Consider the following 23,851-nt stretch of genomic DNA (forward strand, 5'->3'; position numbering starts at 1 on the left):
TATATATTTTATTAAATAATCTTCAGGTCAGGTGAAACATATGTATAATTAGTAAAGTCATTTCTCAACCTCCTGGTTTAAATTTAAATGCCCAGCATAATGGAAACTAGTGAGTCAACTCTGAAGTCTTTACTTTCCTCATGACTCAGCTCTGTGGTGCACTTTGGATATCCTGCATTTTTATATATGCCATAAAACCCATCATCCTTATGTAGCATTGGCCACAACGCTGTTCACACATTAAAAAAAAAAAAAACACACCACACACACAACACATTTCCTTTGATGAACAGGCATTTTTTATTTCTGTTTAGCCCAGACACACAGAGCAGTGCTGCTCACCGTGAATTATTCATCTCATACAAGTCAGAAAAGAGACAACAGATAGGTTTACAGCTCTAATAAAGCCACAGCACAGAGACGACGCAGCAGGTTTTACAAGAACTAGCTTTATGCAGGATACGTGGTGCATGGAATAAGATAGTTAAAATAATTCAAGAGGTTTAACATCACTATAAGCAAACATATATATTTCTCATGTTAATAATTGTATTATTTCTCCAGAGTTAGTGTGGATGTATTTTCATCTTTTTGTTGTCCTCGTCTCGTCTTTTCCACCTCCTCTTAACGGAACTGAAGTGGACTCACACGCAGACCGATCACATCCTTACCGATCTCTGTCGCCTAAAAAATAAGGTGAAATTAAAGGTTACAGGGAGGAAACAAAGATAAGACAATCACTCATTAATCCACGTTTCTATTAACAGTAGAGACAGACATCCACTAGGATCCCTCTCACTAATCTTTCTGACGTAACAACAGTTGAACACTTTTACACTTATTTTTTTATCTTTTACTTTACTCCAATATGCAGAGAAACTTCTCTCCATACTAGTGACAAATGTAAAAAAAAAAACATGATCTACGAATGTGTATGATCTACATATATAATTAAGTTTATTAACTCAACTGTCATAACTTTTGAAATTATTTTCTCTCCACACTTTTGTGACCCTGATGGTCTTGAAAGTTTGCTTTTATAAAATAGAATATAAATTCAATCTCTTATTTTGAAGAGTTTATTAGGTTAACTGGAGTTGTGCATGGCTGTCCCGAGTCCCGACGTACCTGTGTGACCCTGCAGATCTGGCCTTTGTACGTGGGGCAGTAGCAGGCTCCAGACAGAGGGCACTTCTCAACCGGACGTCCACGGTACAGAGGGACGAAAGAAGCGCCGCACAGGTCGAATGGATTGTGGGGGTCGTAGTTCAGCTGGTGGGCGTCCGTCAGGGTCTTTTCACACGCTGCTAAAATCTTGCGGGTCTGGATGGTGGGAAGATATTCAACATGATGGTAAGAGGTGAGAAAAAAGTTCAGTACTTTCAAAAGAGTGCTGCAGGAATGAGTCAGCATTTTCGCACCTGAGATTTCCTCATTTCAAAGTCAGTGGGGTTTTTCCTTTTAAGGGTTTTTGGTTAGATGCTTGAAATAAGGTCTGTGGTTAACACAAGCTGATGAGATCATACTGTTTTGTTCTTCGATCTAAAATACATCAGTAAATACCCCTCTCATGAAGATTAAAGCTTTTACGTGATGTGTATACTCGAGATCACGTTGTTACATTACATTACAGTCATTTAGCAGACGCTTTTATCCAACGCGACTTACAGGAAGGTTGTTGAGATAGTTATAGTCTAACTTTAGCTTTTTTCTTCTGCTGATTGCATTCACGACACAAAAAAACAACAGAAAAGTGGTGTTTTAAATACCGTAAACGTGTTTGCTAAAGAGCTTTTTTTCTGCAATAATCCAAAATCCAATTAATAAATCCGAATGTTTTCTTTTTTTTAGAGAGAACCAGTGCTATGCAAACATTTTGGTTTGCCTACAAAAACACATCATCTGTGCAGCTTTCTATTTAAAACTGAATACACTGAATGAAGCTGCTGTTGCCGCACAACCAACCTGCTGTGCAACATCTGGCTTCGGCCCCAGCTCGAGCAGGCGTCGAGCAAAGCTGGCGGCCGTCTTGAAGTTACGCAGCTTGAAGAAGAGGTTCAGAGCTGTGCGCAACACCAGCACCATGTGGACTGGCTGGAGATTACAGTGGGTGAAATAAGCAGCCATCTGTAGGGGGAAAACACACACATGTTAGATGGTCCGTCTAGAGCAACAGTTTTTTCAATTAAGGGAACTTCAGAAAGCCTCAGATATTTACCTCGCACAGCCTCTTCTGCTGATCCAAAGTGTCCTTAGGCAGCTTCTTCCTCTCCGTCTCCATGGACAGACCCACAATGTACTCTCTGCAAATTGTGATCAGCTGCTGAGCCTGAAACACACACACAGATCCCAACCACATGTTTATATATTTAGGTATATAAGCAGCATGCAGCCCCACATGTGTTTGAAAAACCTATTGCCATAATTTAAGTTTTAACTGATTGCTATTCACAGCAGGTTTGGTGCTCACCTCTGCAATCTCCTGCTTGTTATCCACCACCAGCAGAGGAACAGACAGCAGGATGACTCTGAAGCGCTCGACAGCTTCCTCGAACCGTCCGGATGTAGTCAGCTGGTAGCACTGCTGCAGGCGGGCGATGAGGTCGGAGAGGCGCAGGCCAACAGCAGGCAGTCCTTGCTTTGCGCCACAGTCCTAAAAAACAAACAAAACAAAAACAATATTTGTATATTTGCATATTTACATTCACTAAAAAGATTAGCAGACCATAAAGCAGAGAACAGAGTACATTTTAATTCAGCATTTGAATAAATAGAAAGTAAATCTTCATAACTGATACACCTTGAGCAAAAAAATAAAAATCAGCTGTACCTTCCAGTTCCTCTGGGGTTGGCTACGCAAGCAGGGCAGAGAAGGCAGCCCCAGGTAACAGGTGCGGCCTCTGGAGAGAGTCTGCATGAACAGCGCCTTGTAGGGCTCGAAGCTCACCACTCCTACCTGGTCGTGGAGCAACTGTGGTACACAAAGAGAACATTAATGCCTGTATAGTGTTTGAACTAACATTACAATACTGTCATCCCTTCTGTGCTTGGCCACGCCTCAGGTGCAATTTTGAAAACACAATTGATTTAAAAACAGGCAAATAATAGGAAATCAATATAAAATGTTGTACACACTCTCATAGCAGTTTCGAAAGAGCCAGCCAGGATGTGGTCCACTGGCAGCTGGGAGTTGTTGCACCACATCTGTGTGGGACTCATTCCCTTGGTCGGTGGGACGAAGAAGCCGTCTTCTGCTCCTCCCCCTGCACCAGTCGGAATGTCCTGATGGTTTGGGAGAAAGACATTAGTAATAGAAAACTTCAACATTCACCACTGTAGCATGACAGAAAAGAAAATGTGTTAGTACACCGTTTAGCTGAGGCCTGTGTCATTTCTCTGATAGTGAGATGTACTATCTAAGAACATGTAACGCTGACAAAATAATGGCTGGTCACCTCGACAAGCAGACATGACGTGAAATCTATCAACACCGTTTCTTGTGTTTATTGTTAACTCGGTTTTATTGATGGTGGGATTTCTCTCACCAGCTCTGGAGGCAGGTCCAGGTCTTCCTCCACCTCCCAGCCTCCTCCATCCTCTTTAATCCCACCTTCTTCCCCTGATCCTTCCTGGGCATCCATGAAACCATCTGAGAGGGAGAGAAATATTCATTTATACAAAGTTGTAGTGTTGGCGATGTGGTCCAATCCGCTCACTGTAAAGTAAGGTTTAAAAATATATATATTTAAGTTACACTGAATTTACCTTCATCCAGCTGAAGCTCGGCATCGTCTCCCCAGCCCTCTCCTCCTGGGGCGTCCATGTCCTGGTCGGCAGCCATCTGACCTGCCTTCCCTACAACACAAAAACACGATTATCACTCTGGCAAAATCAGCTGCCACAACTTACAGTTATTTCATTTTTTATTCTGACTTTCAACAATTGGACTTTTGCAGATTAATGACTCACCCTTTGCCGCAATGGCTCCCTCAAAGAAGCCCTTTGATACAGTGAGCAGAGGCCAGTTTGTGTCCAGAGGGTTGATGGGTGGAGAAGGCTGCAGCAGCTGTGCATTGGGATCAACCTCTGGCACCTGGAAGCCAAAAGATCCACCATTATTTTATTTAAATGATGTATTCATGCTACACGGAGAAATAAACTATTGAGAGCATTGTTTCCGTTTCAGACTGCAAGTTATGGTTGTGCATGTTGTGTGTACAAAGGTACAAGGAATGTTTTCTAACACACACCGTCTCTTTTTCTGGGTCAAAGGTCTCCTTCAGCGCTTCGGCCTCTTCATCCAGCCCATGAGTGGCAGCAGTCAGGTAAGCCAGAGACTCTGGAAACATGAACACAAACTTTGTTAAAAAAAAAAAAAAAAAGTTAAACATGTTGGCTTCTTGTTCTATTGTAAACGGTTTAAAAAAAACGAGCACATGTATGGTAAAGAGGAAATTAGGATGATTCAATCTGAATATTCTTTGGTAGGTGTTTAATTTCTATTCAAATTAAGCCTAAAATTCAAGTGTAAAAGAACAATTGAAAGAGAAAAACAGAGAAGGTATGAATAAACTCACTCTGTCCACAGTTCTTCAGGATGCGGACCCTCTCACTGACATCTCCCAGGTAGAGAGCTGCCTGGTAGTGACCGCTCATGTCCTTCCTGATCTCAGCTACAAACAAAGAGTGTTGGATGTAAGTTCACTGATGTAACAAGACACACAAACCTCCAACTGAATCACCAGATCTTTGTTAATTTAAGGAGTCTCCCTCTCTCACCGATCTTCATCATCTTGCGCAGCTTGGCCAGGTTGCCGGTGATCAGGTAGAGGAAGGTGAGCTTGTCAAAGTTCTTGGTCCTCTGGTAGCACATCTCCACGACCTGGTGGTGACCCTGCAGCAATGCGGCTTCACCCAGACGTTCCCAGCAGCTGCGCTCATCAAGGGCCTTGGCTGCCTCCAGAGCCACCTGAAGAACGGAGAAACAGAAATGTAAAAAACATGCCAATGTGCAAAAGCGGTCCATGTTATAAATGAGAAACAGTGTCCTAAATATACAGTTTGTCCAGCAGCAGCTCACCTCGATGTTTCCACACTCCAGAGCCAGACTAAACCGAGTCTTCTCATCTTTGACAAAGTGCAGCGCCACCTCAGGGTAGCCCTTCTTCTGCAGGTAGGCAATGATGGACTGGCCCACCAGCTTGGCATTACGCACCATGTGGAGCACCTGGAGGGACAACGATAAAAGGGAATTATATCTTATGTTCAAATGATTGTCAGTGCAAGGTTTATGGAGATAAAAATGTCTAGAAAATGGAAATGAGACATGCAGAGTCGTTACAATCCACAATACTTTTCTTCATTGTTACACATTAAGTACAATATAGCAAGGAAGCACATACAGTATATTTGACTAAATGATTCACCTCATCATATTTGCGGTTGACCAGGGCCAGTTTGAAGCGGTACTCTGTGGGGTCGATGGTGAGGACTCGCGGCCTGCACTCCCTGTCCAGGCAGTAAACACTGTTTCCTCTCACACGGGTCACGTAGATGGGCAGGTCCAGGGTCCTGATGATGCCATGATCACTACAGGGGAAACAAAATGAAAGTACCATGTTAGAGGTTTTCACCGGTTGACGTGTGTGGCATTGTGCTCTTCTAACTGTAAAAAGCTTTAAATCTAATGTAACAGGTTTCCTTGTTTGAGGGAAACACAGCAAAGACAAAACTTAAATTTTTGTCTCTGAAAAGAAAGAACGTAGCTTCCAAAGAATACACACCGTATAACAGACTTCTTAATCTGTTTTTAACAAGTTGTCTCTACATTTACATATCCAGTGCTGCTTGTTGCTTTGCACTATAAAAAATGCTTTGATTTTTGAAATTAGGTCAGAGAAGACACTGAGCGGAAAAGGTGTGGCCATCACAAGTCTGTTACATTTTGTTTTCATTCGTCTACACTTCCAGTAATTCATTTGCCATCTCAGCAAAATCTATTGTTGTTGTGAATATCTGGTTTGCTTATAAAAGTTAATCTTACAGGTGAGTGTTAGGATCTGTCTTTGTGGTCCGTACTAAGTGGAGGCAGTTTACCTGCCTGATAACAGACTCGTGTCAACTACTGTGTAAAGCGGCACATACCCAGAGGTGAGGGCGTATTTGATGTGGTTGGAGGTGGTGTAGATGAAGACTCCACTCTCGTCCCAGGCTCCACTCTTCACTCTGATGTTCTCGTGAATGTTGCAAAGACTCTCCAGCTTGCGGTTGCAGATCATGATGGCTGCGTGATGAAAAAGAGAGCAAAGAAGATTTAGACTGAGTTTGTTTTGTTTAAGAATCCCTACAGATAAATATCAAGTTTTAGCTTTTGTTGGACTTGTTTGAACAAATGACAGCATTATATTCAAGTAATCATATAACTGTCTGAAGCCTTTCATAAACTGCTTAATGGTACAATTACCAACATTCACAAATAAATCCTTTTCAACACAGCACCCTCTTTTTCATGTTAGTTACTTGGACATTTAAGCACAATTTAAAGCAAAAGAAATGAAATTTGTGCAGAAGCTTTTGCATCTGTAGTTATCCAAATATGTCTGTTTTGCACCAATTTGGTAAAGTGGATTTCAATTAGCCAAAGAAATGTATTTTACCAGCCTCTTGATAAGCTTGGTTTAAATAAGTGCCTGTTTCAGAGCCTCAGCACTGGCAGCACAAACCAAGTTAGAGGACAGAATGAGATAAAGCCATTGTGACCCTGTGATAAGTTTCCTTGTCTGTACGTGCAGATATCCGTCTTATCTACCCACCGTGTTTAGCCAGCAGAGCCACGTGGCTGGTGTCAGCGCTCCACACCACGTACTTGACCTTGGCGATCTTAACGGTGGCCAGAGAGCGTTTCTGCTGCACGTCGAACAGCGTGACGCCGTCGGCATCGCGAAGCAGCAGCGAGCCGGTCCCAGCGTAGAAGATTTCCTCGCAGCTCGGCACCTGAACTTTCTTCACGATTTCATTCTTCAGGTTCTTGATGAGCAGCTGCAAAAGGAGAGGGGAATGTTTTTAGATGAGCTGATGATGATGATGCAAAGTCAATAAAAAAATACATAAAGATACCATAAGCGTAAATATAAACATTAAAAGACATTTTAGTCAAATATGTTTCACAAATGTGATGTCTACTATTTTAAAAGTTAAAAACATAAATACTCCTATAATAATAATAATAATAATAATGAGAAATTAACTATATCAAAATGAATGATACCTTCAAAGTAATAGTAAATAAATGTAATCTTTGGTTCAACTTCACTTTTACTGAGTAAAAGCCTAAAATAAGCTTGATATTTATACACATTTAACTTCATGATATTAATACATACTAAACACTAAAAAATATAATTATTTTGCAACTTTACACCCACTGATTAGCTACTGCAGCCTATATAAAGCAGTTTCAATTTCAAATCTTTAAATGAAGAAGGCAAAAGGTCAAGTTTTATGTCCCTGACTCATCATTCATTTATTAAGAATTCCCGAAATGTTCAAGATGAAGTCCATGTCAAGGTATTAAGGTATTGTTTTGCAAATCATTATCATACTTTCTAAACCTGCAAATGGACTTACAGAGTGCATACGGTCCAAGACAGCAAACCTGTTCCTGGCCACCCAGACTGCAGTCAGACCAGATGACCTCTTCCCCTCAGGGGCTGAGGAAAGAAAAACAGTATATTTAAAAAGGGATCCAAGTTTTTGACACCTTACAGTTGTACAAAGTAACAGCAATAATAAAAGCAAAGTGTGAGGAATAACAGTTTAACTACAGTGAGCTGTTTCTTTACCATCGGGGTTCTGAGAGTCGCTTTCTTTGGGGATAGAGTACAGGTCATAGGTGCTGTTCTCCAGGTTGGTCGCCCTCTGCAGGAGGTGAAGAGCATTGTAAAAGATATATGGAAAACATTTACTGTATATATCAGTGATGGAACATTTGTGGGGGGGTTTTTCTTATGGAAAGATTCTTACAGTGCAGAGCAGGACAGCGTTCTCAGCAGGGTTGTAAGACATGCTGAACACCGGGAACTTAGACCCACTAGGAAAAGAAAACACATAAAACAGCACGTTATACTCATTTGTATCCAAATACCTTTATCTAGATAATCTACTACTTCTGAAATGGGTCAGAATAAGGGAGGGCTGGATGCAGAACCACTAGAAATGACCGACCTGCGGAGCTGCATGACAGCAGTGTCCTTGCTGCTGTTGAAGTCCAGCTGGCGGAGGAAACGGTCCTTGACGTAGTACAGCATGTTGCCGTGCACGGCGTATGCCGGACGCTCACGCTCCAGCTTGAACACAATCATGCCGCTGTCATGACCTGAAGGACACACAGACCGTCATTCAGTGTAATGGGCACACATAGAAAGTTACACACCAAGAGTTTAAAATGGAAAGTATTTTTACTGAAATGGTATTAAGAACACAGACAATGAAATGTACTTTGATGTATAGCAGAAGCCAAACGTGGGACGTGAATGACATCTCCAATAAATATTTGGAGGCAGGTGATGATTTGTAAACTTTCATAATCCAACACCAAAATCATGAGCTGGATATTTTGAAGCAGGAAACACGACTCCATTTGACTTTGTTAAATGTGTACAGATGCTGACCAGAGTCTCCACCTACCGGCAGCGAACAGGTTGAGGTTCGGGTGAGCACCCAGCACCCAGAAGCGATCGTGGTCCCGGCGGAAGGTCTGCACTCCGGTCCTCTTGGACATGTCCCACACCCGGATGCTCTTGTCCTCAGAGTTGGACAGGATGAGCTCCTGGCGCGGGTGGAAGACGGCACAGGACACGTTGTTGTAGTGACCGCGGCACGTATCCAGCTCCCACGCCTTGGATTCTGGACCGGGACAGAAACAGAAAAGGGTGGAAAAAAGAAATGTATAAAACTGGGTACGAGTGGAAAATCAAATTATTAAATCTGCATTTTAAATAAAAAAGAAGTTTGAGTGATCATATTAAATCTGGTGCAAGTTCTTGAAATTCAGAGAGGAAGATGGTACAGGTGATTTATAAGGACGTAACTATTAATTAATCAATTTAATTAATAAAGATTTTTCTAAATTATGATTGCATTACCCAGCAGTAACAAAACAAAAGATGCTATAAAGTATCAAATGAAGCACTTAATGATGCTGTGATGACAAACATTATGTATTTAAACATAATGCATTCTTTCCATTAAAATCTACTTTGATTGCACTTGCTTTTATATTCTAATGTGAGTGACAAACCAACAAAATGAATAAATAAAATGTCAGAAGAGCTTCAGACTGTCGATGAACTGCGTCACATACCGTTCATTCTCCAGATCTTGACCTGCCTGTCGTCGGCTCCAGACACAATGAGAGGCATGGTGGGGTGGAAGGCCGCCCAGTTGACCCCGCGATCGTGACCCTGCACACAGATACAAAGTCAAGTCCCTTAAATCTAAACAAGATCCAACAGCTATGCCAGCACTTTGGCTGAGGACTGGAGGCTTTCTCTGGGGAAAAAAAGTAAGTTAAATAAAATGTATGACCTGTTTTCCTTTTAAGATTTATGAAACAATGTTAATGTTTATTAAAAGCACAGAAAAGGTTTATTATAAAATCTGTAAGTCATAACGTCACCTTCGAAACACCTCCATCAAAAGGTGGAAACGTCCAAAGATGAGTGTGACTGTCCCTTGTTGTGTCTCAATTTTTCATCACTTTCATATGATGACACAACACTAATGCTAAAACCCAACCTAGGCAATTTTATTTTATTTCTAAAGGCTGGACATTTCTTGACCTTAAGGAATAATAACTAAAAAACACAGAGGAACATGATGGACATGTCTTCATTTGCTACATTAAGCCAAAACTAAATTAGTTGTTCTTTTCCATGACTGTATCTTTGAGGTCAGTGACTATTTGGGAAATATTTTTACAATTCTAAGCTTTTGTCTCTTTGTCATTTCAGTGGAAAGGAAACATTTACAACTGAGGGACACAAATTAGGTTTCCATTGAGCTCCACACCTTGGCCAGGTGAACAATAACTGTTGCTCACCTGTCACTCAAACAACAACAACGTCTCACTGCTCACCTCAAGGACGTGCTTAACGACAGCATCAGAGGCGCCGAACAAGTCGACACCAGAGATGCCGCGGACATCTGTCTCCACAGCGCCCGGAGACAAGTTCTTCTTCCTCAGACCTGGAACCAACATTCAGGGCATCGCGTGCAAGGAAGGAGCCATATTCATGTTACACAAGGCACAACCATAATACGGGGCAGGAAGAAAAAACAGGGTACAAATTAGCAAAATAATGAAATATGAGGCAATGTCATAGAGAGAGGGAACAGAGCTGAATTATAAGAAGGGAGAACTGTTGGACTACTGAACACACACAGGGTTGAAATACACCAACACAACCTTTGCTCTCTCATTCCCTGCCATCTTGAGTCTGGAAACAATCATGGTTGTAATATTAAGGTTGATTGGGTTAATGAATCACACACGCATAGCACAATTACATGATTGACTTGATTGGAGAGCAGTGAAAGATACTGATTGCCTCCCAGACTCAAAACAAGATCAGGGGGAGAAAAAAATGATTGAGAAAACACAGCTTGCATTGATGATTCCTGCCCGTTAAAGAGATGTGGTGAACAGATCAGCTCAACAGAACCAGAGAGATGACACAGGGGGGGGAGGAGATGGCACTAGGAACCCATGTGCAGGTGTGGATGTTTCCAGGGAGAGCATGGGATAAGGAGGTCACAGGGAGTGCGCAGACTCGGCTGATGTGGATGGGGTGGGTGGTGGTGCTTGGAGTTGTAAAAAGACGTGCTCTGATGGGGCGTTGGAGGTCAGTAATACGAGGAGTTTTTAGTTTCCTTAGAGGCTCATGCATGTTTCTGCACGGTCACATGCAGAGTTAATAGAATGTGACATGTTACAGTTGAGGGTTAGGAATTAAGTTGGTCTCAATATGGTGACTTTTGCTACAAGAAATATAAACACATGTTGTATATTTCATGTTACATTTTGAATAGTAGAGCTAGCCGTGCAAATGTCATGCCAGAAGGAGCATAACACATTTCAAAAATCAGTACTGAGGAGGTTTAAGTTTTTAAAAGATGTGCTTTCACACTAGTTAGTAGTTATGGTCGTTTTTCTAGATGCATTTAATACCAATGCAAAAATGGTAGTTAACAGTATCGGAAGAAGGATGGACTTCCTATAATTAACGTATGCAAGGGAAGCCTTCCTTTCGTGTTAAATGGATGCCGTGCATTTAACATGGTGAGTCAGCGTGCAATTTCTTCAACCTGTTATGATGTAGAAGCTCAAAGAAGCTGTATGTATGAATGCAATCATGCTCGTTGCTAGAAAATGTTAAAGCAAATGTATCCCCAGGACAGGAGACAGTTACAGGCCATATGATATGCATGTTCACAAGTAAGAAAGGGTTAGTAGATGGAAGTCAATTAATGGATTACTGAGTGAGAACAGAAGAAACAGGAAGCAAGAAATACAATCAACAAGCATAGATTTTAAGAGCGTGCAGAGGCACAGAAACACCTCCCTTTTCCTAATTTTGTCTTCTTCAACCACATTTTACATTTTACTCTCTGACCTGTAAACTCTTTCTTCGTTCAGAACACTTTACAGTGCAGTGTTTCATTTAGAAATAGCACACTATAAATAGGTTCAGACAATACATCTATTTCCCTGTCTGACTTTCCTGAAAGGAGAGGTGTTTCTGCAAACAGCCCATAGAGATTTGTCCTCTACAAGTTATAGAGGAAGAAGAGGTGGTACAGGACTTTAACTCATCCTGCGCCTGCTTCTTCCTCGTCCTTCATACCACTCTACCCTCCCACCCCTTCCTCAACCCAGCCCGCTGTCCTCTGGTCAGCCGCCCCCAAGCGCTCACCAGAAATATCCCACACTCGCACAGTCTGGTCCAGACTGGCTGACACCACCAGGTCCTCGGCTGGGTGGAACTGGGCGCACATCACATAGTGATTGTGGCCGGTCAGCACACTGTGAATGAGGGGGAAAAGGGAAGGATTCAGAATAGGAACACAATCTAATCTTACATTTTTCAGTGTAAAAAAACGTAATCATTGCTTTTTTGTTAAACATTGGTTGGGTGGGATCAAGATATGAAATCAAAGTAAAGGCCAAATATATCATACTTTTATATAACTAAACAATAAGTCTTTGAATTGTACTTCGTTGCTTCAAAGTGTGTCTTACCAGACGCAGGTCCTTGACTGCCAGTTCCAGATGCGAATAGTCTGGTCATCTGATGCGCTCAGAATCCAGGGGTACTCCTACAGTGATGGAAATGGTTGCATTAATTAATTCATTTCAGCTCATTTCATTTGATACAGAGTCTTTGTCACTCTGTACCTTGAAGTCAGTGAGTAAATAGGATGTATTTTAAAGTGTCAGAACAACTCACATGGTGGAAGAAGGTAGTTCTGATGTAGTCAAGATGTCCAAGGAGAGTGAAGAGGCAGCGTCTCAGTTTGTAGTTCCATACCTGAATAAAACAGGAATATTTACTCAGCGTGTACATGTATAACATATGAATGTAATATAATAATTATATGGAATAAGAATATGACAGATGTTTAATCCACAAGTCATAACTGCACTATGCAAAATACCATTAAACATCACATCTAATGTAAATATATAAAGACTTTTGAGATGATTCTTTGTTTTTAAGACACAGGCGTCACAGTGAGTAACTCAATAAAGCATTAATACACATTTTTGGGTGGAAAACAACTTTTTTTGTGGCAACATTCAGTCTCACCTTGATCTTGTAATCATCTCCTCCAGACACAAACAGAGGCTGCTGTTTGTGGAAATCAATTCCTCTGACGGGACCTGTGACAGAAAAACACATCAATCACATCAAAAAAACAAATCTAATAACCTAATAATAAACAAACATCAGCCACATCACAGCCTTTTACCATCATGCTCGTCAAACTTGTCAATCAGGGTGCACATCCGGTAGTCCCACAGCTGGATGACTCCGTTGTGCAAACTTGCAAGAACCCATGGCCTCTTGGGATGAAAACTCAGACCTGAAATGTGACAGAATCATATTTAAAAAAGGCCATTAATTAATGTATAAGGTCGGATAGCGTCAACTAGCTAGCGTTAGCTCCTAAGCTAACCGCAGCTAGCTAGCTCACTCTTACCTTTCACACGGGCCGACTTTGTCTCAAATTTAGTTAACATCGTCCCTCAACAATAACTAAAGTCGTTATGTTAATGATGAGGTGAAGTGTAACTCCACAGAACAATAAAAACAACTCAAATATCCAGGTGAACTCAGGCGGCTTGGTCGCCTGATTCTCCTTCTTCCTGACACGTCGCCTGTGTTTTGTCTTCCGGTTTTTGGAACAATAAAGTTTTGCAGGAAAATTTTTGACGCAGAAAGCTCCACGGCGACGGCAGATAGAACTGTGACACATAGAGCAGAACTGACAGGAGCCCCGTTGACTAGACTGTTATAGCTAATCTACATGGTCTATTTCTACAGTCTGGATAAGACAGCAGCTTTCATTGCATTAAAGCTCAGAATACCACGTCAGTTTCTCCAGCTGTTATAATACTATCTTCATCAGCACATGGATTTATATATATATATATATATATATATATATATATATATATATAATATATATATATATATATATATATATATATATATATAAAATAATGGAAACCTCAACTGAAAGCTGATAATTGTACCTTGAGTTAGTATTTTCTAAATGCTTATATATTTAGATCATCTACTTCATAAAAACAAGAGAACCACAATGTAAAATATATTCTTCTCACACCTTCTCATTCAACTACTTTGAAGAATCTAAAATATAAAACATATTCTGGTTTTTTGAGCATTTGTTTGTTTACATCAAACATAATTCCATAAAAATGAAACAAAAAATAAAAATAATATGAAAAACATTTCAAAGTTGAATGAGAAGGTGTGTCCAAACTTTTTTTTGGATGTCTTTAATATTAATCTACAATGTATAAAAATAAAAATAAAGATAAAGAAAAACCATTGAATGATAAGGTATATAAATTTTGACTAAATAATACAAATAATGGAAACCTCAACTGAAAGTTAATAACTTTACCTTGAATTAATATTTTCTAAATGCTTTTATATTTAGATAATTTACTTCAGTATAAAAACAATGTAAAATATATTCTACTAATGAGTAAAACCCTGCATTCAAATTATTTTAAATGTATGTTAGTTACATCAGCTATGACAGCTTTTAACCAACAGCAATAAAAACATATAAAACATGTCACCTTACATCATTTTTACTGCTACCTTCGCGTATAAATACTGTATGTATGCAGATATATCTTGTTTTATGTTTTTACTCTGCAAATACACTTATTTTGAACATACTCACATTTATTTCATTGCACTTAGGCTCCATGCACGCACACACACACAGATGTTTTTTATGGTTTTGTCTCAATGCTTGTTTTCTTTGATGTATCAAACTAATAAACTTGAAACTTTATGACTATTGGATTGTTTTATCTAAAGCATCTTTAATAAAATGATTAGTTGTTTAATGCAAAATATGAATCTGCAATGCATAAATACATAACATAGCAAAAGTACGACTATCACTAAACTTCACAATAAAATAAACGTTTTTATATCCAATCAATCGCTGCTGCTACTATGTAAAAGCAATGATGACAAATAATCCACAAAATCAAACAAATAATTTGCATTATACCATTATTTTATTTCATATATTTACAGAAAAAGATTGAGTCAAACAGGATGCATTTTTTTTTAACGTGCTGTGGGAATGTTTGCATCAGCCCTGAGAGTTGAATAGATTGCACCCCCCCCCCCACCCCACATGGACCTCCACAGCAGCCTCCCCTCAGCTGTGTTTAGTGTAAATCTGTTATTATTTTCACTGCATGGCTGAATGAATCCTTTCACAGTAACCCCTTTATTATACAGTTATTGATGAGCTGATGGTCGTGTGACTTCTAGTCCTCTCTCTCTCTATGGTCACAGAGCTAAAAATGTGTCCACTGGTGTAAAAAGTGGCCGCTGGAGTAAACAAACCCACCGAGCAAAGCCAACATGTCATCAGGCTGTTGATGTTTCACCCAACAGTGCATCCGTATGAATGACAGAAAGGTTTCTATCCTCGCGTGACACACTTCTGGAAAGAACATGATGTACTTTCAATAGAGGGTACAGGACAAAAGTACATGGTGGTAAACACTCCCGTAATATCCCTAATCGTTTTTTCTTTCCTAGCAGGGAACTCATACCAAAGAAAACATCACTCTGCACATTAAAAACACTGGGAATCACAAAGGGAGCACTTTGCACACTGTGTCTACACTCACCACAGCAAAAGGCAAACAGGAGTTATCATCTCAATCATATCAAATCAATACCTGGGAGTGGGTCTCTTTAAATTAGTTGGGTAAGTTACAGTAAGCGCTGGGAACTTCTCACAAGGTTTTCACTCCTCTCTAGTATTTTTAATCATTTAAATAATTAACAAATGTACACTTTTTTTTCTTCCAGTTTCCTTTCATGTTAATAAGTAATTAACTCGTTAAGTTACATCCTCTACAGACACATAGGTGTGTGTTTAATGAAGTACCAAAGAATGATCACTTACTTGGTGTAAAAATGGGATGATATTGCAGAATTCACACCACTTTAAAACTATAATCTTAAGTGCTTAGCTGAATGACAGCAAAATCTAAAGACCTAAAACAATAACTTAAAGTTATTTTGCAAAGGCACTGTTAATACCCGTGAGGTGGTTTGATAGATTTTACCATGAGGCTAAACAGTTTTCGTAAAAACAACATGAAAAACGGCAGTGGTATTTTCCTTTATAAAGAAATGCTGTTAAAACTAAACCGTGAAGGAGCCGCGACAACCGCTGACAAAATAATGCAGAAATGTTGAAATGTTCTTAGTTGTGAGTTCAGTGATTTTAGACAGGAGAGAGTGTGTAAGGCGTGTGTGTGTGTGTGTGGTTTCGTTGGTTTTCGTGCCTCCAGTTGTTTCTGCATCCACACACCTTCTACTTGAGGGAGAACAGCATCGAACGGTCTGGTCACACTCCTGCCTGACCTTTGCTTCACACTCTTTCACTCCCTGCCTGTTGCTGACACACACAGAGTGAGCCCCGGGGCTTCGGTTGCTTCTGATGGACCGCAACGCTTCCCCGTCACATGATGGAGCACTGCTCTGCCGCCCCAGCCCCGATGCCTCCTGGGAGATTGAGGGACTCCATGTCGAAGTTTAAGCCTGGAGGCTGGAAGGAGGGGAAGAAGATAGAGGAAGAATGTCGTCATGTCTAAGTCAGGGTCGGGCGAAATGACAATATAATTCAGGAAAATATTCAGATTTTCCCCTGTCATTTATACTCCTTGCATCAATAAAATGAAGTACATTTGTTTGTAAAGTATTTAATTTGTTTCATTAGCTGAAAATAGAAATTTGTGCCTGGTTGTTTTATCCATAAACAGATTAGGAATTATTTCCAGAACATGTAAAAAATGTAATATTGCAATATGATTAAGCAAGAGTTCAAGACAGGCCGTGGTATGTTGTAATTTTATTAAAGCAGACAGAAGTTAGCTATTGCTTTTAAAAAATGTAAATCAAGTGTGGCAATATGAAAGTTATATACATGTTTCAATTAAAAAAATATTCTCCCCAATAACTAATAAATCTCACAATAAAATAGGCCCTTCTTGGCTGGCTGCCCTGCACACACAGAGGCAGTTGCTATGGAACCGTGGTTGCTATGGAAGTGCGGTTGCTATGGAATGTATACTAGCGGCTAGTATATTTCTTTTTTCATCTGAGAGACAGAGAGCAGTGGAAACTTACCGCATCACCTGCTAGCTCTTTGGGTGGTTGGCCCAGGTCTTGAAGCTGGAAGTAAAAACAAATTATAAACTGTGATGATTTTCATTCTTAACCAACCAAAGTCTATAAACATTATAGTAAACAATACAACAGTTTGTAAGCTTTGCTGCCCACTGCCTATTTAATGTGAGTTTCCACTTGCAGTGGTAGTTATTTCATGTATTGTATCTGAATCATGTAAGCCCTTAATCTTTCGGAGTAAAGGTTGAATGCTGATCCACATTCCAAATATTCAAGAAGTACGGAAAAAAAGACATTGTAACAAACCCGGAAAAGAGATTGATTCCATTTTTTTTCTTAACTTCATTAACAATAAACATTTCAACAACCAAAAGAAGTCAAATGCAGAGCGCGGCTACCTTCTGCATCAGCTCCATGATGCCCTCGAACATGCCGTCTTTATCCCCTGCCCCCTGCTCCTCGTTCTCAAAGTGCTTACAGATGTCTCCCATGATTTTGGCCTGCTGCTCGTAGCGCTGGTAGTCCTCTGGGCTAAGGCTCGGCTTGTTGGCTTCCAACCATTCTGGGTACTGTGAGGTGGAGACACATTTATGAGTGACTCTTGGTATTAGAACTACAGACTATAAGTGATTGCAGGTGAAAGAAATGCCCACCTTAGTAGTGATCTCTTTGAGAGACGGATAAAGCACGTCCTTAGAGAGGAGGTTCTGCATGATGGACTGCATGATGGGGAGGATGTTTCCGTCATCTCCGCCTCCCTCACCACCCTCTTCTATTCCCAGGCCTTCCAGAGCCTTGACTAGGTCTTCTCCAGCTAGTCCTGAGGTCTGTATGCAAAACAATACCAATATTCGGTAATGTTCTTTGTTTGCATCACTCTTAACAGTGTCATAACAATTGATTTAAATCAGATTTACCGACCTGCAGGTTGTCTGCATTTTTGGCCAGGCCACGCAGGGTGTCTTTAAGACAGGAAGTGAATTCTTGTTGGGAGGCCGTGTCACTGCCTAAACAGATTACACATAACATTTAGGCTACAGAGCAAAACAGTAAGCAGAACAACATATCCAAAACACAAATAAGCAAATTGTAGAACTCACCAACTTTGCCTGCAGCCTCTGACAGTTTGTTGAAGTGCTGCAGTAGTTCTGGCTCCTCGTGGGCCAGCTCCGTCATGGCCTTCTCCCACTCATCCCTGGCTTGGGTTGCCATGTCCCCCTCGAAGAGAGTCTCAAAGAGCTTGCAGTCTTCAAGCATAGGTGGCTACAAAGGTAAATAAAAAGCACGTAAAGCTCCTTCTTCATACTTCTGAGAAAGCCTGTGAATGCTAAATCGTATCAAGCTTGATTTAAAACAAAAAAATGTTTTTATACAAATGACCTCTCTGCCATCATTGACTGAAATGATCAGTATGTACTAGACAATTTGTATTCCAATGTTTGCTCCTTGGCCACAGTTACTGCACCAAAAACAGATGTTGCAAATGAAAAAGCACTTTATGGTGGAGTGGTGTCTGAACTTTGTAAGCTTTACAGGTTGTACAACCAGCAACATGCTGAATGAAACACTTGGCAGGAGCAAAGGTCAACAAGTCATAAAACTAAGAAAACAGAGAAAGAGGGACTATTAAGAAGAGAGAAAAACAAATACTTCCATCTTTATCTTTTAAGAGTTAAACAAGATGTGAATACTAAAACCGCCCCCTCATTACAGACAGAATAACCAACAGACCTTCTCTGCACCAATGGTGGCTGAGGAGGAAGCAGCTGCAGGTTCAGGAGCTGGAGGGGCCGGTGTCTTGTCAAAGTCATCCAGCGCACCTTAAAGAAAGAAATAACATTAGAACCATGCCAGAGGTCTTTTAAAGAATATTAAAGGAGCAGTTCAACAACACAAATGTTAGAATACAGGCATTATCTGCTTATTCCTTGACCAGTTTAAGCTCAAGCTGCAGAAAAGGCTTAAAACATACATCCCAAAACAGCTTGTGCAGTGAATTCCAAAAGCTTTTAACTTTTAATTTCCTCGCTGATAATGCTGCATAATGTTCATTCTTTGGAGCAAACCAAGTGATGTTTTAAGCTCTTTTACAGAGATGAAAACACGACTCTCATCTTTGATATTATGAATTAAGAACAAAATACAGCTGTGAGATTGATGTAATATGTTAACTGATATTAACAATACATTATTACACACTGATATAAGAATTTTTCATAAAGCCATTCACTATGTTAAGAGCCACCAAAATTCAATGCATACATATCTAAACATTCACACTTTAGTACATAAATTACACCCACACAAACACATCTCACTTTACAAGTTTACAAGCAAACCCAGAATGCCTCCATAACCTTCTGTCTATCCTCCAGGAGTCAAACACTTAGCAATTTAACTGACAGATGCAAACATTAAAGTATTTGGGGTTTTTTTCATAAAACTTGAACTGACTGTTCATGAAGTGTTATTAGGAACACTTCATGAACACTAAAACTAATACCAGTCCTGAAATAACTTGTAGCATTGTGGAGCTGTATCGCATTATACAAACTGAACATAACAGCTTTCATAAAAGGCCAGGTTTATTGCAGGTCTGTTGCATAAAACAGTATTCATTTAAGCTAGATTTACTAAATAAATTGGCAATAAAAACATTTGTCTTGTAAACTAAACCAGAAAGGGATTAAACACACGCACGAGTGCACAAAGGGGAGTAGAGAGAGGCTGACAGCAGATACAACACTATCACAGCTCTACTGTCATTATGGTTTACATCATCATACCGTTATTGTGTCTTTCAGTACGCTACTGTAAATATTTCTTGGATTATAATACTGTAATTGCGTTTTGTAGTACAGTTCTTTAAATTACTAAATACTCATCTAATAATTATTAAAATTTAAACACAGATTTACTGTAATCAAAATTATAATGTTTTCTATAAACAATTACATATGGTTTACGTAGAGTAAATTATATACAATTTGCATTTATAGAGGTATTATAAATTTGAGTATTCCATTCTAGTTTTACTCATAGAAATAAAATAGAATAACATTTTATACATTATTTCTATGGTTTTACATATATTTTGGACTGCCTTAAACCATAGGAATAACATAGAGGATTTTTTAAATGGGCTAAATTCCCCTTTAGATACACAGATGAAATAACAAAACAACCATCATAAGCCATTCACTGTGTTAAGAGCCACCAAAATGCAATTAGGTCAGTGATTGGCAGTGTTTTATAGAGACAATTACATATAAATAAAGTTAATATAATTAGTCACTAAAGAGGTATTATAAATTTGAGTTTTTCACTCCTGGGGGGGGAGTTTTAGTCATAGAAATAAAATAGTATACATTATTTCTATGGTTTTAGTAATATCTTATACCATAGGACAAAAGTGTATACATTTTAAATATGGGCTAAATTCCCCTTTAAATACAAAACATGTGCAAACAACAGCCACAGTTAAAAACACAAAACAACCAATTAATCATTCACTGTGTTAAGAGCCACCAAAATGCAATGCATACATATCTAAACATTCACACTTTAGTACATGAATTACACCCACACAACTTTACAAGCAAACCCAGAATGCCTCCATAACCTTCTGTCTATCCTCCAGGAGTCAAACACAATTTAAGTGACAGATGCAAACATTAAAGTATTTGTTTTTATGCATTATTTGTGTCTATGATAAAGGAGACCTTACTGGATAATGTTGCATGATTATTATAAATATTTGACACACAAGAGATGTTGCTGCACAACAGGAATGACCCAGCTAATGTCGTTCATCCGGGTCACTGCCAGTGAAGAAACATTAGCCTCATAAAGAGCTGCATCCAGAACAAACAGGAACACGTGTGAGTAAACACAAAGTGTCGCCTTATGAACTGTCTCAGTGTCAACACTTACTGTCCAGTAATTCGTCCAATTCTGCATCGTGTCCGCTGGACGGCTCCCCTGTTCCCGACGCCATGATGTTACCTTTTCACCAAACAACCCACCGCCGAGCAGCACAGAGCACAGAAGAGACTTCTGAAAAATGTGTCGCATATCTATGACGTCACTGCCTACAGGCCTGGAATTGAGATCTGGCGCCATCTGGTGGCAGATGTGCAGAAGTACAGGCAACAACAAAAAAGAGAAATTAAATAGATGACAGTCAGTGACAGAAGAGAAAGAAATAAGATGAGATAAGATAAGATGAGATAAGATAAGATAAGATAAGATAAGATCAGATCAGATCAGATCAGATCAGATCAGATCAGATCAGATGATAGGATAGGATAGGATAGATAAGATAAGATAAGATCAGATCAGATCAGATCAGATCAGATCAGATCAGATCAGATCAGATCAGATCAGATCAAAAGATAAGATAATCCTTTATTAGTCCCGCAGCGGGGAAATTTACAGGATTACAGCAGTGTAGAGGATAGTGCAAACAAGAGACATAGTAAAAAAAATCAAGATCAACAATAAGTATTATAAATGAGCAAATGATCAATAAAAAACAGTAAAGAATCCACAGTAACTGAAATATACAGATATAGACGGAATAGACAGAATAATTATTATAACTATTATTGCATAGTGTACAGTACCAGTCAAAAGTTTGGACACACCTTCTCATTCAACTACTTTGAAGAATCTAAAATATAAAACATATTCTGGTTTGTTGAGCATTTGTTTGTTTACCACATAATTCCATATGTGTTCCTTCATAGTTTGGATGTCTTCAATATTAATCTACAATGTAGAAAAAAAATAAAGAAAAACCATTGAATGAGAAGGTGTGTCCAAACTTTTGACTGGTACTGTATTTGTATTACACAGGTTTTTAGTGTCATGTGGTCTACTGGGAGCAGAGCTGGTTGTGCAACCTGACAGCAGTCGGAAGGAAGAAATACTCAAGCAGGTGCAAACTAATGAGTCAATGAATGAAGGAAAATTGATGAATATGATTGTATGGTAGAGGTTCATGCAAGTTCACGCCAGGATGTATTCTTTCCTGGAAATTAGAAGTAAAATATTAAAATGCTGTTGCAGTGTTGACTTAATATTTTTGCTTATTTTTCAATCTTTAAAAGTCACCAGACTATTGGAGAAAAGTCTCTGAAACTCAAAGTTCAGCTCATTTTAATCCAACTACAAAGTGTTCAGGAACAGTTTTTCAAAAATATGTCTCCAGCTTTGTCCAATCGCTGCTGTGGTCGTTTTTTTTTGCACCTAATAATGACAGAATTGTTTAATAATTTCTGTTCATCACTTCATGACTTTTGTCATTATTATATATTTTAAATGTAATGGATAGTTCCACACAAAAAAATACACACAAGAAATACATAAACAGATCATGATGAATAATTAAAATCAAATCCTTATATTGGCCCCACATTGAGGTATTGAAACCTACAGTAGCACTAATGTTTAACAGTAATACTAATTACAGCAATTTTAGAAATACATCAAGTCAGTGTAAAATACAATAACGTCCATACTAAACCCATAGTGCTATAAATTACAGTGCCTAACTGTAGAGATGTTTTGTGAAGGTTTGGTGGGCATTTTGTGAAATTTGAATGCTGTGTCAGGTGGGTCCATTCCACACATCTCTCATTCTTTAGTTATTGACTGCTGTGTTCTGCTCGTTTGTTTGTCTTTCACATCGTTACAGCCGCCGGTTGTAAACCAGAGTCTGTTTTATCCTCTGACTCTGTTTGCTCTCCTCTGACAGGATATTTATGAGCCCATCCATCCTCCATCAGAGCCTGGACCAGTGATCACTGTGGACTTCCTCATTCTTCAGCTGCAGCAGACTCATGAGCCTCACAGTGTTTGTAACTTATTGCATTTATTACCAATAGATTAATGCATTCATCACAATAAGAGTACCCTCCATGTGTTTTGTGTTGCTGATAAATGGTAGTTTCCTTTCCTCTCAGTAGATGGCGCTCTTGTGATGTGCAGCAGGGCTCTAGGCCTCAGCCCTGAGGCCTCACTGTCTGTATTTATCTAATAAGCAGAGACACTTAAAGGCTCTTTTATTGACAGAAAACAGTAAAAGAACATCTTACATATTTAATGCCATGTCAGTATTTTAATTTATAATACTCCTTATCTATTAAACTACAGATCAGCTGTTTGTTCTGAGATTTCTCTTGTTTATCTGTCACATATGCATTTTAATGTAGCTGTCTGAACCACATTACATTAATAATGTAACATTTATTATTCTTTTTGTACTTAAATATGAATGGGTGTAAAGAAAAAAAGCACCTTTACTCAAGTTATGTACATAACTACAATTCTAAGTTACTTTACTTTAGTTAAGTTTCCCATTTCATGCTACTCCACTACATTTTGGAGGCCAATGTCATATTGTTTGCTTTACTACATTTATTTGGCAACATTAGTTCTTTGCAGATTATAAATACAAAATAATAATCAACCAATAAGTATGAAGTTTTATTCGAGATTAAGCTACCCAGCAGTATTTAAAGTATGTATAACATTAAACTGATCCCACATTAATGCATCACTAATTATAACCTGCTTAAAATAAATAATAGTACTTTTACTTTCGGTATAATTTTTAATGCTACTATGTGCTTTTACTGAAGTAAGATTTTGAATGCAGTACTTTCACTTTTACCCTTGTACTTTAGTAAAAGATCCAAGTACTTCCTCCATCACTATAAATGAGTCACAAGTACTTTCCACTTTTATGTTTGTGTCTCCATCCTGAGTAAATCCAGACTCAACGGTTGTTCTGTGATTTTGAGAGATGAAATAAACTCCCAGATTAGCTTCCATGAATACTCCAAATCCGTTTTCTGCCCAGTCAT

At 39.1% G+C, this 23,851-nt stretch overlaps 2 protein-coding genes across 2 annotated transcripts; both read right to left on the bottom strand.

Moving 5' to 3' along the window:
- Positions 1-276: 276 nt before the first annotated feature.
- On the bottom strand, positions 277-13,449 carry copa (COPI coat complex subunit alpha). The gene is made up of 30 exons (XM_054623364.1): positions 13,261-13,449; positions 13,030-13,143; positions 12,867-12,940; positions 12,507-12,587; positions 12,299-12,375; positions 11,973-12,082; positions 10,136-10,245; positions 9,362-9,461; positions 8,686-8,904; positions 8,224-8,374; positions 8,023-8,089; positions 7,842-7,917; positions 7,627-7,709; positions 6,813-7,038; positions 6,145-6,283; positions 5,427-5,589; positions 5,081-5,227; positions 4,780-4,969; positions 4,578-4,673; positions 4,251-4,339; positions 3,970-4,093; positions 3,766-3,855; positions 3,546-3,649; positions 3,136-3,282; positions 2,831-2,971; positions 2,471-2,653; positions 2,219-2,329; positions 1,966-2,127; positions 1,129-1,323; positions 277-684 (listed from the first exon to the last, which is right to left on the bottom strand). Exons 1-30 carry the CDS (start codon positions 13,298-13,300, stop codon positions 625-627), a joined length of 3,669 nt encoding a protein of 1,222 aa, XP_054479339.1. The 5' UTR covers positions 13,301-13,449; the 3' UTR covers positions 277-624.
- Positions 13,450-14,832: 1,383 nt separating this feature from the next.
- On the bottom strand, positions 14,833-21,016 carry pex19 (peroxisomal biogenesis factor 19). The gene is made up of 8 exons (XM_054623421.1): positions 20,916-21,016; positions 18,714-18,802; positions 18,083-18,245; positions 17,904-17,989; positions 17,636-17,809; positions 17,381-17,551; positions 16,983-17,027; positions 14,833-16,401 (listed from the first exon to the last, which is right to left on the bottom strand). Exons 1-8 carry the CDS (start codon positions 20,977-20,979, stop codon positions 16,315-16,317), a joined length of 879 nt encoding a protein of 292 aa, XP_054479396.1. The 5' UTR covers positions 20,980-21,016; the 3' UTR covers positions 14,833-16,314.
- Between the last annotated feature and the right edge of the window lie 2,835 nt (positions 21,017-23,851).

This window comes from Anoplopoma fimbria, chromosome 3 (assembly GCF_027596085.1).
Source record: "Anoplopoma fimbria isolate UVic2021 breed Golden Eagle Sablefish chromosome 3, Afim_UVic_2022, whole genome shotgun sequence".
NCBI classification, from domain to species: Eukaryota; Metazoa; Chordata; class Actinopteri; order Perciformes; family Anoplopomatidae; genus Anoplopoma; species Anoplopoma fimbria.